The sequence below is a fragment of the Nycticebus coucang genome, chromosome 3 (assembly GCF_027406575.1).
Source record: "Nycticebus coucang isolate mNycCou1 chromosome 3, mNycCou1.pri, whole genome shotgun sequence".
NCBI classification, from domain to species: domain Eukaryota; kingdom Metazoa; phylum Chordata; class Mammalia; order Primates; family Lorisidae; genus Nycticebus; species Nycticebus coucang.
In genome coordinates this window covers 80,206,171-80,220,715 of record NC_069782.1, presented here as the reverse complement: position 1 = coordinate 80,220,715, position 14,545 = coordinate 80,206,171, and the positions used below count along the sequence as shown (strand labels likewise).

General features: G+C 40.2%; 1 protein-coding gene across 4 annotated transcripts in view; it reads left to right on the top strand.

The window, feature by feature from the left end:
* The window catches only part of BMPR1A (bone morphogenetic protein receptor type 1A), a 191,765-nt gene that overhangs the window by 132,385 nt on the left and 44,835 nt on the right, over positions 1-14,545 (top strand). For all 4 annotated transcript variants that reach the window (XM_053583813.1, XM_053583814.1, XM_053583812.1 and 1 more), the window contains exons 4-5: positions 8,390-8,552; positions 13,153-13,255. In XM_053583813.1, the coding sequence (XP_053439788.1) occupies positions 8,390-8,552; positions 13,153-13,255 (266 nt within the window). The remainder of the gene's footprint in view (positions 1-8,389; positions 8,553-13,152; positions 13,256-14,545) is intronic.

Here is a 14,545-nt window from a genome sequence, read left to right as displayed (position 1 = left end):
TTCACCTGTGACATCCTCCAACAGGCCATGTGCCACCATGCCTGGCTTTTTTTTTTTTTTTTTTTAACCTACTTTTAGTAGATATGGAGTCTCACTCTTCCTTACGCTTGTCTTGAACTCCAGAGCTCAAGAAGTCCACCTGCCTTGGCCTCCCAGAGTGCTACTTTGTAGGAGTGAGCCACCGCCCCAGCAGAATCCTGTCTTTTCTTATTTGAGCTCTGTGGCTTATATCCAATTAGTAGGAGAAATGGTAGAATTAGAATACATTGTTTAATACTTCTCCTGTAGAATTAATGAGTCTAGTCCTTGAAAACAGAGATAACTACACATCTGTATCTCTCCTCTCTACAACTTGCAGCTACCTTTCAAGTACTCAGCAGTGAGCTGCAAATAAATGGCTGGTGGCTACCAGAGCAAAGTACAATATACAAAACTGTAGAGAACAAGAAAACATATTAAGTGATGCTAGGAAGATGTAATCAGAAAATGCAGGCTTTGGTAAATATTATAAGACAAATTACTCAGTACCTTCAACAAATAAATTTCAAGGAAAGAAAAAAGAAGAAGAAACCTGTATGGCGGTGCCTGTGGCTCTAAGGGGTAGGTCACTGGCCCCATATGTTGGAGGTGGCAGGTTCAAACCCAGCCCCAGCCAGAAACTGCAAAAAAAAAAGAAAGAAAGAAACCTGTAGATTACAAGAGATTTGGAGATATCCACTTGTGATGTGTGAACCTTATTTGGATCCTGATTCATGGAAACTGGAGACAGTTTATAACATTTATGATATAATTGGAAATTTGAACACTGCATGAATGTTTAATAGTATTGGTAAGAATAAGGAATTCCTGTTAATTTCTTAAGGTATGATGATTGTGGCTATTTTTTTAAAGTCTTTATATTGTAGAGATGCATGTTAAAATATTTACAGATAAAATGACATCTGATATTAGGTTCCTAATTGTATGGGGGGGAGTAAAACAAGATGGACCATAAAATAAGGGAGTATGGGGGTTCATTATGCAATTTTCTCTACTTTCATAAAGTTTTCTGAAAGAATACTTCATTCATGAACATACATGTGCAAATAACTGGAAAAGGATGAGAAGCATACATACCAAACAGATAACAGTGGTTATGTTTAAGGAGGGGGGGAGGAATTAGAAGGGACTAAAAAGACTTTTTGCTTTGCTTATATGGTTTAATTTTTTTTATTGTGAAAATGCTTTTTTGTTTTATTTAGGTGTTTAAAAACCACTTATTAGAAAACTACGTATTTCAAGCATGTACCTAAGTAGAGATAATAATGTAGTGAAACTTCATGAACTTGTTACTCAGCTTTCACATTATTATCTGCTGACCAAACCTGTTTCATCTGTACCCCCATGCACTTCTCCCACACCCACGCTACCCTTGGATTATCTTGGGTAATTTTAAATAATACTTCATTTAAGAATAAGATATCTCGTAGTCCACATTCTTTGATCAAAATGCAATAAAACAAGAATTCAACAGTGTAAACTTCTAAGCCATGTTTTTGTTTTTCTTTTTTTAGACAGTCTCACTTTGTCAGCCAGGCTAGAGTACAGTGGTGTCATCATGGCTCACTGCACCCTCAGATTCCTGGGCTGAAGTAATCCTCCTGCGTCAGCCTCCTAAGTAGCATGTCACCACATTTTTTTCTTTCCTTCCTTCCTTCCTCCCTCCCTTCCTTCTCCTCCTCCTCCTCCTTCTTCTTCTTCCTTCTTCCTTCCTCCTTCCTCCTTCTTCCTCCTCTTTTCTCCTCCTTCCTGCTCCTCCCTCCTCCTCCTCCTTCTCCCTTCTTCTCCTCCTTCTCCCTTCTTCCTCTTCCTTCTTCTTCTTTCTTCTTCTATCTTGTTCTTGTTCTTCTTCTTCTATCTTGTTCTTGCTCAGGCTGGTTTCAAACTCCTGGCTTCAGCTCGGAGCCTGTAGCTCAAGCAGCTAAGGCACCAGCCATATACACCTGAGCTGGTGGGTTCGAATCCACCCCAGGCCTGCCAAACAACAATGATGGCTGCAACCAAAAAATTAGCCGGGTGTTGTGGCAGGTGCCTGTAATCCCAGCTACTTGGGAGGCAGAGGCAGGAGAATCGCTTGAGCCCAGGTGTTGGAGGTTGTTGTGAGCTGTGATGCCACGGCACTACCCGGGGTGACAGCTTGAGGCTCTGTCTCAAAAAAAAAAACAAAAACAAAAATAAAACTCCTGGCTTCAGGTAATCCACCCATCTCAGCTTCCCTGAGTGCTAGGATTAAGTAATGCTAGCACAGGTGTGGGCCATCACAGCTGGCCAATGGGGGTAAACAGCTTTCTTTTGTCACTCAATGACACTGTGGATAATACTTTCTTACACTGTGTAGAAATAACTTAATTCTAATGGGTTCAGAACCAATTTTTGAGTAGCTCTAACTTATTAAATGTGAGTTTTATATTCAACTGAAATATATCTCACTATAACTTCCCTTTTTATGGATCTTATTCTGCCTTCTAAGGGTGTCATAAAATAAGCTTAATTATTCGTATAATACCACATCAGATATTGAAAGCCCATTGCTTTGCTATCTGACCCTGCCACCAAATCATCTTTTCCCTCCCTTTAATTCCCCCCCAGACCAGCATATTATAAGAGAACTATCTTTGATGATGAAAATATTTTTGTATCAGTAATTTGCAAAGTACAACCTACAGGCTAAATCCAGCCCATAGATTGTTTTTGTATCACCTATGAGTAAAGAATGATTTTTATAATTTTAAATGATCAAAAGTATAATATTTCATGACACATGAAAATTCTATGAAACTCAAATTTTATTGTCCATTTGTCTGGCTGGTTTTGCATCATAACAGCAGAGTTGGGTAGTTGTGAGACTGGGTGGCCCACCAAGCCAGTCCCTATTCTGTATATGTGCTGTCCTTCCAGGGGCTACTAGCTGTGGAGTGGCTTTTGAGCACTTGAATTGTGGCTAGTGTGAGAAACTGATGTTGTATAGCACAGTTCTAGACATGTCACCTTATCCAATTCTTATACTTTTTCTCCTGCTGATATCTTCTTGGTCACTATTTAATTGATGTGCATACTGTTATAAAATTCATTAGGAATACTACTGTTACTTATTGCCTGATATATGCAATGCTTAGGTATTCCATTAGACTCTCCAGCTCAGCAGCCTTTTGCCATCTGAATCCTATTATAGACATGGCATCTTGAGGTTGAAGCAGAGAGAGTTCCTCTGCTTTATACAAAAGAAACTAATAAATCACTGGGAAAGTAGGAAAAATTATTGAGCCAGGAATAAAAATCTAGTAAAGTCGGGCGGTGCCTGTGGCTCAGTCGGTAAGGCGCTGGCCCCATATACCGAGGGTGGCGGGTTCAAACCCGGCCCCAGCTGAACTGCAACCAAAAAATAGCCAGGTGTTGTGGCGGGCGTCTGTAGTCCCAGCTACTCAGGAGGCTGAGGCAAGAGAATCGCTTAGGCCCAGGAGTTGGAGGTTGCTGTGAGCTGTGTGATGCCATGGCACTCTACCGAGGGCCATAAAGTGAGACTCTGTCTCTACAAAAAAAAAAAAATCTAGTAAAGTCAAAAATTGCCATTGATTTAAAGGAGCATCCTATGAATGGGACTATTTATCATCATGTCTATCTTTTACTTATTTGTCTCTTTATGTGTATATATTCATGTTTTCTTGAGATGTTATACTTGAGCATATAAGCTATTGAATATTTTTTTTGTGTTTTGAGCCACCCCAGGGCTCATAATTTTATGATTGGTAAATATACAGGACTTGTGGGTGGGAGGAGATTGACATGTTCTAGGAATTTACAGAGGCTGTGCGCTGAGTATAGTAGAGGGACAGTGCTGTTAGCTGATCATGGAGAGGTATATAAGATCCCGTTCCCACTAATCTTTAGTAGGACATAGTGAGGAAGGTTGCATTTTATTCTGAGTACATGTTGAGCCATTAATTAGTTTTAAGTAGGAGCAATAGGATCAGACTTATATTCACAAGTATAAGAGATCTCAGGCTGGCTGTTCTTTGGGAAATGGACTGCAGGGGTAAAGAGTAGTTTGGAGATGTTTTATTTGGTAGAGGCATAATGTGATGGGCCTAGGCAATGGCAGTGGAGTTGGAGAGAAACAATTGAGGTTCATTTTGGAAGTTGAGCCAAGAGACTTGGGTAAGACCATGGTTAAGACAAGACAAGAGTTCCATTTAGGGCAGGTCAGTTATGAGATCCCTAAGCAAGTCACAGCTGGAGGGATACATCTAGGAACCCTCAAGAGGGTGGTATCTTTACCTTTTGTAGAAATTTAGAGGATTAACAGAGCCTTGCCATTGTGTGACAACATTTATTTCTGAAAGGAGAGTAGTGGTGAGGGGGATAGGTTGTGATGACATGTATACACACAAACCTTCAGCTCTTTTTTTTTTTATTTTGAAGTATTCTTTCCTGGTGTTTATTTCTGTTAATAAATACTCATTCAGCCAATATCATAGTGAATGGTGTAAAACTGAAAACATTTCCACTCAGATCAGGAACGAGGCAAGGAGGCCCACTGTCTCCACTGCTTTTTAACATTGTAATGGAAGTCTTAGCCATTGCAGTCAGGCAAGAGAAGGCGATCAAGGGTATCCAATTAGGGTCAGAGGAGATCAAATTCTTGCTCTTCACTGATGATATGATCCTATACCTGGAAAATCTCAGGGACTCAACTTCAAAACTCTTAGAAGTGATCAGGGAATACAGCAGCATCTCAGGATACAAAATCAATACTTACAAATCAGTAGCTTTTATATATGCCAATAATAGTCAAACTGAAAATAATAGTCAAGGACTCTGTTCCTCTTACAGTAGTGCCAAAGAAGATGAATTTACCTAAGAAAGGACATGAAAGATCTCTATAAAGAGAACTGTGAATCTCTGAGAAAAGAAATAGCTGAAGATGTTAACAAATGGAAAAACATACCATGCTCAGGGCTGGGAAGAATCAACATTGTTAATTGTTAATCCATACTATCCAAAGCAATCTTCAGATTTAATGCAATCCCTGTTAAAGCACCATTGTCATTCTTTAAAGAACTTGAAAAAATAGTACTTCATTTTATATGGAATCAGAAAAAAACTCAAATAGCAAATACATTACTCAGAAATAAGAACAAATCAGGAGGTATCACATTATCAGACTTCAGGCTGTACTATAAATCTATAGTGATCAAAACAGCGTGGTACTGGCACAAAAATAGAGAGGTAGATTTATGGATCAGAATAGGGAACCAAGAGAAGAACCCAGGTACTTATCATCAGATGATCTTCAACAAGCCTATCAAAAACATTCAGTGGGGGAAAGACTCCATATTTAACAAAGGGTGCTGGGTGAACTGGCTGGTGACCTGTAGAAGACTGAAACTGGACCCCCACCTTTCACCATTAACAAAAATTGATTCTTACTGGATAAAAGATTTAAACTTAAGACATGAAACTATAAAAATACTAGAAGAGAGTGCAGGGAAAACACTTGAAATCAGCCTGAGAGGAGTATGAGGAGCAACCCCCTGCCCCCAGGCAATTGAAGCAACACCAAAAATACATTACTGGGATCTTATCAAACTAAAAAGCTTTTGCACAGCCAAGAGCACAGTGAGTAAAGCAAACCGACATCCTTCAGAATGGAAGAAGATTTTTGCAGGTTATGCTTTCAACAAAGGTCTGATAACTAGAATCTATAGAAAGCTCAAACTAATCAATAAGAAAAGAACAAATAACCCCATTTCTGTGTGGACAAGAGAGTTGAACAGAAACTTCTCTGATGAAGGTAGGTGCATGGCCTCTTAAACACATGAAAAAATGCTCATCATCCTGGGCAGTGCCTATGGCTCAGTGGGTAGGGCGCCAGCCCTATATACAGAGGATGTTGGGTTCAAACCCAGCCCCAGGCAAACTGCAACAAAAAAATAGCCGGGCATTGTGGTGGGCACTTGTAATTCCAGCTACTCGGGAGACTGAGGCAAGAGAGTCACCTAAGCCCAGGAATTGGAGGTTGCTGTGAGCTGTGATGCCATGGCACTCTACCAATAGCGATGAGACTCTGTCTCTACAAAAGAAAAAAAAAAATGCTCATCATTCTTAATCATCAGAAAAATGCAAATCAAAACCACTTTGAGATATCATCTAACTCCAGTAAAGTAGCCCACATCACAGAATCCCAAAACTACAGATGTTGGCATGGATGTGGAGAGAAGGGAACACTTCTACACTGCTGGTGGGAATGGAAGCTAATACAACCTTTTTGGAAAGAAGTTTGGAGAACACTCAAGGAACTAAAAATAGATCTACCATTAGATCCTGCAATTTCTCTACTAGGTATATACCCAGATGATCAAAAATTATTTTACAACAAAGACATTTGCACCAGAATGTTTATTGCAGCCCAATTCGTAATTGCCAAGACATGGAAACAGCCCAAGTGCCCATTGAGCCATGAATGGATTAACAAATTGTGGTATCTGTATATTATAGAATATTATGCAGCCATAAAAAAGATGGAGACTTCATATCTTTTATGTTTACCTTAGTAAAGTATCTCAAGAATGGAAAAAAGTATTCAATGTACTCAGTACTACTGTGAAATCAACATATAATCACCTACACATTCATATGAATGGCAAAATATAACTGTAGTCCAGAAAATAGAAGGGAAGAGGAGAGGGGGGGAGGATATGGGAGGATGGAGGTTATTTGGAGGGATCTCACCTAATGTGCATGATGCAATGGTACATTTCAAAACTATTAAGAAATGAGTATAATTGTGATGGATGTGTTACTTAGTTGAGTGTAAGCATTTCACATTGTATATCAAAGCAGTACATTGAACTCCATAAATGCATCAATGTACAAAGTTGTGATTTAATAAAAAAAGTAATAAAATACTCATTCAGTTATAAGTTCCTTTACTAAATATTCAGCATAAAGAAAACAAAAGGCAGGAGGCTCTCTTGAGCTTAGGAGTTCGAAACCAGCCTGGGCAACATAACGAGACCTTTTCTCTAAAAAAGAAAATAATGAAGATTATTAAAGTTATGGAATCACTTAAACACTGAATTTAGCAACACGTTTTCTGTCATTAATGTATGTATATGTGGGCTTTTTTTTTCTCATCATTATGGCTGAATTTAAAGTCAAGTCCACATTGTGTCTTGAACCAGTGTATTTAACATTTATAATAAAATACATACACATGAATCTGTTTGGTTCTACCTTTCATTCCCTTGAAAGCAACCCACAAGGAATGACATAGCTGACTTCAGCTGTTTGAGACGGAGGTTTTAGTTCTGTTTTCCATCCTGAAAGATTCGGTACCAAATAAACTGAATCAGAGTGTTTGTCATTGGAGGCTGCTGGACTCTAGTTCAAGAACCCAGTTCTATTTCTATAAGTTACCTACTGCATACAGCAACCTTCCCTTTCTGGCAGCATGATCTGGATCCAAACTGATGACCTTGAAGTATAAAGGCTCCAGATAACACAGGTGGTCCCCATGCTCTCAAATTCCCTTAGTTAACTAATAAGAGGCCAAAGCAAGGCCGGGCATGGTGGCTCACGCCTGTAATCCTAGCATTCTGGGAGGCCGAGGCAGGTGGATTGCCTGAGCTCGGGAATTTGAGACCAGCCTGAGCCGGAGCGAGACCTCATCTCTACAAAAAATGCCGGGTGTTGTGGGTGCCTGTGGTCCCAGCTACTTGGGAAGCTGAGGCAAGAGAATTGCTTGAGCCCAAGATTTGGAGGTTGCTGTGAGCTACATTGCCATGGCACTCTACCGAGGGCCACAAAATGAGACTCTGTCTCAATAAAAAAATAAATTAAAAAGAAAAATTTTTTTAATAAAAGTCCAAAGCAAGATGCCTAGTAACCCCTTTTCTATATAGTGGTACAAATAAAGGACATTTTTAAAAACGAGGTTTAAAAGAAAAATAACATTGTCTATATTTTAACGACTGGAAATAGTCTTGGCCTTGCCTGGTGAGTCTCCCCATCTTGTACCTTTCTTTTTTTTTTTTTTGGCCGGGGCTGGGTTTGAACCCGCCACCTCCGGCATATGGGACCAGCACCCTACTCCTTGAGCCACAGGCACCACCCATTTTGTACCTTTCTTACAAATTGTGACCGTATTCTACTTTCTGCCATTCTTGTCTTTCATTAGGACACACGTTGTGACATAGCTGTCTTTGTGCACCCTGTGATATCTGGTACAGTAATTGTGTGCATAATAGTTTGTTAGTAAATAAATAATTTAGCAGCTTTCTCACTGAAAATTATAATGAAACTATTAGCTTTTCATTAATGATTTACTTACAAATTCCATATTTGAATACAGGGCAGAATCTAGATAGTATGCTCCATGGCACTGGAATGAAATCAGACTCCGACCAGAAAAAGTCAGAAAATGGAATAACCTTGGCACCAGAGGATACTTTGCCTTTTTTAAAGTGCTACTGTTCAGGACACTGCCCAGATGATGCTATTAATAACACATGCATGTAAGTATTTTATGCAGTCCTTCTTAAGAATTAGGACAGTAAAGTTGCATTGAGTGCTATTTTAAGGTTATCTGAATATTTTTATTCTCTTTTTGTTTTGTATATAGGAATGTAATTACCATTAATTGATACTTTATTAGTTTTACATTATAATCTTTTTAAAGCAGATAAAAGAAATCTAGTATTTGTCTATCATTCTGAGTTTATTTAATGATCTTATCATAAAATTATTGTGCTAATTGTGGAAAACTTAAAGATTTTTACTGAAAGAAACAAAAAAATTTACCTGCAACCTCCTACTTCTTGATTGGAATATTTTAGGGACATATGAAAATTTTGTTATGATTTTGTTTTGTTTTTTTGAGACAGAGTCTTACTATGTTGCCCTCAGTAGAGAGCTGAGGGCTCACAGCAACCTCAAACTCTTGGTAAAGCAATTCTCTTGCCTCAGCCTCCCAAGTAGCTGGGACTACAGGTGCCTGCCACAACACCTGACTATTTTTTTATGATTATTATTATTATAGTTGTCATTGTTGTTTAGCAGACCCAGGCCAGGCTCAAACCCATCAGCCCCAGTGTATGTGGCTGGCGCCATAACCACTGAGTTATGGGCGCCGAGCCCTGTATTATTTTTCTGCCCCTGAACTTTCCAATCTAAATGTGATTTATGTAATCCTAATTTCCCTACCAATTTTTATGTTAATTATTCTATGTAATGATCACGTGATTCTATCCCACATTCTTTGGGAACATTGAAGAATTGACTTACTAGACAAAAAAGTATTCTCTGCCTTTTGGCCGGAGACACCATCTTCCTGTAATTTGCCAAAATGACAAACACAAAAAGAAAGAGGGGAGGCACCCGATTTGTGTTCTCTAGGCCTTTTAGAGCACATGGAGTTGTTCCTTTAGCACATACATACAATCTACAAGAAAGGTGATACTGTAGACATCAAGGAAATGGATACTGTTCAGAAAGACCACACAGGCTTGGCGCCCATAGCACAGTGGTTACAGAGCCAGCCACATGCACCGAGGCTGGCCCGGCCCAGGCCTGCTAAACAACAATGATGACTGCAGCAAAAAAAATAGCTGGATGTTGTGGTAGGCACCTGTAGTCCCAGCTACTCGGGAGGCTGAGGCAGGAGAATCGCTTAAGCCCAAAAGTTTGAGGTCACTGTGAGCTATGATGCTATAGCACTCTACTAAGGGCGACAAAAGTAAGACTCTGGCTCCAAAAAAAAAAAAAAAAGCCACACAGATGTCACCATGGCAAAACCATAAGAGTCTACCCATGTTACCCAGCATGCTTTTGGCATTATTGTAAACAAGGTTAAGGGCAAGATTCTAACCAAGAGTATTAATATTCGTATTGAGCTCTTAAGTACTCTTAAGAGCCAAGATAGCTTCCTGAAATGTGTGAAGAAAAATGATCATAAAAAATAAGGAAGCCAGGCTTGGCGCCTGTATCTCAGCGGCTAGGGTGCCAGCCACATACACCAGAGTTGGTGGGTTCGAACCCAGCCAGGGCCTGCCAAACAATAATGATAACTATAACCAAAAGATATCTGGGCGTTGTGGCATGTGCCTATAGACCCAGCTACTTGGGAGGCTGAGGAAAGAGAATCACTTAAGCCCAAGAGTTAGAGTTTGCTGTGATCTGTGATGCCACAGCACACTACCAAGGGTGACAGAGTGAGACTCTGTCTCAAAAAACAAACAAATAAATAAATAAATAAATAAATAAATAAAGGAAGCCAAAGAGAAAGATGCCTGGGTTTAACTGAAGGGCCAGCCTTCTCCACCCAGAGAATATACTCTGTGAGAACCAGTGGAAAGGAGCCTGAGCTTCTGGAACTTATTCCCTATGGATTCATGGCATAATCAGTATAAAAAATAAAAGGCTACTGTTAAAAAAAAAAATTATTCCCTGATCAGTCTCATCAGTTAATTAATTGTCTCCCTGTTAATAAAGTTAATAATGAATATCATGTTTTGTACTTTCAAAATAATTTTATGTTCTTTGAATGGAACAGATTTAAAGCATAGAACTTTACAAGTAAAATCTTGAGATCATATGATAATGATAATTCATATTTTAGATTTGCTGTTTGTCTTCTAGTGGTTTACACTATGTGGCAGACTGTGGACTAATTTTCCCTTTACACCTTCTTGGGTGTGTGATCTGTAAGGGAGTGCCCTACTATGCTCCACACATCTCGTCTGCAGTATCTGCCTGATAATGATGGGCTGTTTGTTGGTAGCTTAGTAACACAAAGTCAAAATGAATCTTCAGTTTTAACAGAATTTTGTTTCACACTTAACGTTTTCTCCTACTACAAAGTGATGATGTTGCCAGGTGTGATGGCTCATGCCATTGTAGTTCCAGCACTGTGGAAGGCTGAGGCAGGAGGATCACCTGAGCCCAGGAGATCAAGACTAGCCTGGGTAACACAGTGAGACCCTGTCTTTACTCGTCCCTCCCTCCCCCTGCAAGATAAAAAAAGAAGAGTTCTACAAAATTCTATTTTTTTTTTTTTGAGACAGAGTCTCAAGCTGTTGCTCTGGGTACAGTGCCGTGGCATCACAGCTCACAGCAACCTCCAACTCTTGGGCTTAAGTGATTCTCTTGCCTCAGCCTCCCAAGTAGCTGGGACTACAAGTGCCTGCCACAACACCCGGCTATTTTGGGTTGCAGTTGACATTGTTGCTCAGCAGACTGGGGGTGGGTTCAAACCCGCCACCCTAGGTGTCTGTGGCCGGCGTCCTTGACAACTGAGCTATGGTGCCGCCCCAGAATTCTTTTACATACAGTCAACACACTGATAATAACAAAAAATAGGAGCACAGAAAAAAGCTTTTAGAAGTTTCTTCTATAGCTATTAAAGTCTAAAAGAACATATCCTAAGTTTTCTCAGGATACTAACACTAAAATGATAAAATTTTATTAAATACCAATATATTTATGTAAATATTGAAAATTCAACATTCACAAATTCTCCCTGTTTTCCTGTTGCAGTCAGTAAAATATTCTTTCAGAATTTTGCTTAGGCCTGGTGCCTGTAGCTCAGCAGCTAGGGTACCCGCCACATACACCAGAGCTGGCGGGTTCGAACCATTCCAGGGCCTGCCGAACAATGACAACTACAATAAAAAAAAAAAAAATAGCTGGGTGTTGTGGCGGGCGCCTGTAAGTCCCAGCTACTTGGGAGGCTGAGGCAAAAGAATCGCTTAAGCCCAAGATGGAGGTTTCTGTGAGCTATGACAGCATGGCACTCTACTGAGGTACTGAGGGCAACATAGTGAGACTTTGTCTCAAAAAAAAAAAAAGGGCGGCGCCTGTGGCTCAAAGGAGTAGGGCACCAGACCCATATGCCGAAGGTGGCGGGTTCAAACCCAGCCCTGGCCAAAAACTGCAAAAAAAAAAAAAAAACAAGGCGGCTCCTGTGGCTCAGTGAGTAGGGTGCCAGCCACATATGGGTTCAAACCCAGCCCCAGCCGAACTGCAACAACAACAAAATAGCCAGGTATTGTGGCGGGCACCTATAGTCCCAGCTGCTTGGGAGGCTGAGGCAGGAGAATCGCATAAGCCCAAGAGCTGGAGGTTGCTGTGAGTCCTGTGACGTCATGGCACTCTACCAAGGGCAGTAAAGTGAGACTCTGTCTCTACAAAATAAAAAAAAAAAGTGATGCCTGTAGCTCAAGCAGCTAAGGTGCCAACGAAATACACCAGAGCTGGCGGGTTCAAATCCGTCCTGGGCCTGCCAAACAATGACAACTACAACCAAAAAATAGCTGTGCATTGTGGTAGGCACCTGTAGTCCCAGCTACTCGGGAGGCTGAGGCAAGAAAATCGCCTAAGCCCAGGAGTTGGAGGTTGCTGTGAACTGTGACGCCACAGCACGGCAACCTATCCAGGGTGACAGCTTGAGGCTCTGTCTCACCAAAAAAAAAAAAAAAAGGCATTTTGATTAATCTTTTCTTCCCAAATATATCTTTATGTCATTAAGTCTATATGTTTCACAGATTGTTTTTTTTTTTTTTTTTTTTTTTGTAGAGACAGAGTCTCACTTCATGGCCCTCGGTAGAGTGCCGTGGCCTCACACAGCTCACAGCAACCTCCAACTCCTGGGCTTAAGCGATTCTCTTGCCTCAGCCTCCTGAGTAGCTGGGACTACAGGCACCCGCCACAATGCCTGGCTATTTTTTGGTTGCAGTTTGGCCGGGGCCGGGTTTGAACCTGCCACCCTCGGTATATGGGGCCGGCGCCTTACCAACTGAGCCACAGGCGCCACCCTCACAGATTGTTTTTATTTATCATGTACAGTATGTGAATATTGAAAATACAATAGGTAAAAAGAGACAGTTGTTTTTCAGTTTTTTAATAGAAATCCTTTTCCACTTGACATAGAGTTCTCACTGGCATTTTAAATCTTAGTTCAGACATAGCTTTCATTTGCCTTAACCTTTTTGGCTCTGCCAGTAAATCACATGTGAATGCATCTCTAATACAAAAAAAGAGGTACCAAAGACCTTTACATTTTGAACTCAAATTTCATTAGCACTGTCTGAAGTGAAGTTACGTTGTTTTCTCTTTTAGAACTAATGGACATTGCTTTGCCATCATAGAAGAAGATGACCAGGGAGAAACCACATTAGCTTCAGGGTGTATGAAATATGAAGGATCTGATTTTCAGTGCAAGGTAAGATCTAATTTGGGACCCATGAAGTAAAGAAGGGAGGGGCCATATAGAAAGAAAGAATTAATTTCTCCAAAAAGAAATGTACTCTGTCTACGCTTTGCTATATGTTCATATAAGCAAATACATAAGAAGAAGTAATGTGATTGTAGTAGTTGAAGTTCTTGATTATTTTACTTTAAAAAATGTTTTATGATGGGTGCCATGGCTCACACCTATAATCCTACCACTCTAGGAGGCCAAGGCAGGAGGATAGATCCCTTGTGCTCAGGAATTTGAGACCAGCTTGAGCAACAGTGAGACCCCCATCTCTCCTAAAAATAGAAAAGGTAGCCAGGTGTGTTGGTGAACACTGATAGTCCCAGCTACTCAGAAGGCTGAGGCAGGATGATCACTTGAATCTAGGAGTTTGAGGTTACTTTGACTTAGGCTGAGCACTGGATTGAGACTCTGTCTCAAAAAAAAAAAAATAAATAAATATAATGTTTTAAGTCATCCTAAGTTATTAATATTATTATTATTGTCATACTTGTAGATTATAAAATTTCCTGAAAAGACTTTAGGATGATGGGCAATGAATTTTGTATTTCTCTGAGGCAACTTAAAAAGGTTAAATCTTATAAGGAGATGTCAGTGGAGTTACTCTGAGCACTGGCAAAGGAATCAGAGGATTGGTAATAGTTTTTGAACATTCTGGCAGCTCTGGATTATAATTCAGATTCAAATTTTTATATGATTATACTCCAGGAGATCCTTCCAGTGTTTTTGAAAAACATCTCCAGATAGAATTGTTTATGTGCAATTTAAGTCTCAGCTGTGTTAGAAAATTATTAGTCAGAAATTCTCAGAATTGATAGAAACCTTAAAAGTTGTATGTTTCAGCCTGTCTGTAAAAGTCTGCATACCTATTCTATCTCTTGGGACCATAGAGAGCAGACCTAACCCCCTCTTCCAGGTGACAGCCTGTGACTATGTGGAAGAAATTTGCTTCACCATACTTTCTTCCCCACATCCTCTAGTCTCTGCCCAATGAAAATAACGTTTCACAGTGACCTCAGCTGCTCCTTATGGGGCGATCATTAGAGCTATTCACTCTCCAGCTTCTCAGTGTGATGTGCAGAATTCTGTGTGGTCTGACCAGGAAAAAAGCCGTGAATAAGTAAACCATTTCCCTTTTTCTCATGATGGATGTTTTGTGGTCACATCATACTCTTGGAACACTGAGCTTTCTGTCAGCTAAGATCCTGTGTCTTTTACTCCTGCTGCTGCTGAGCTGTGTCTCCTCCACTCTTT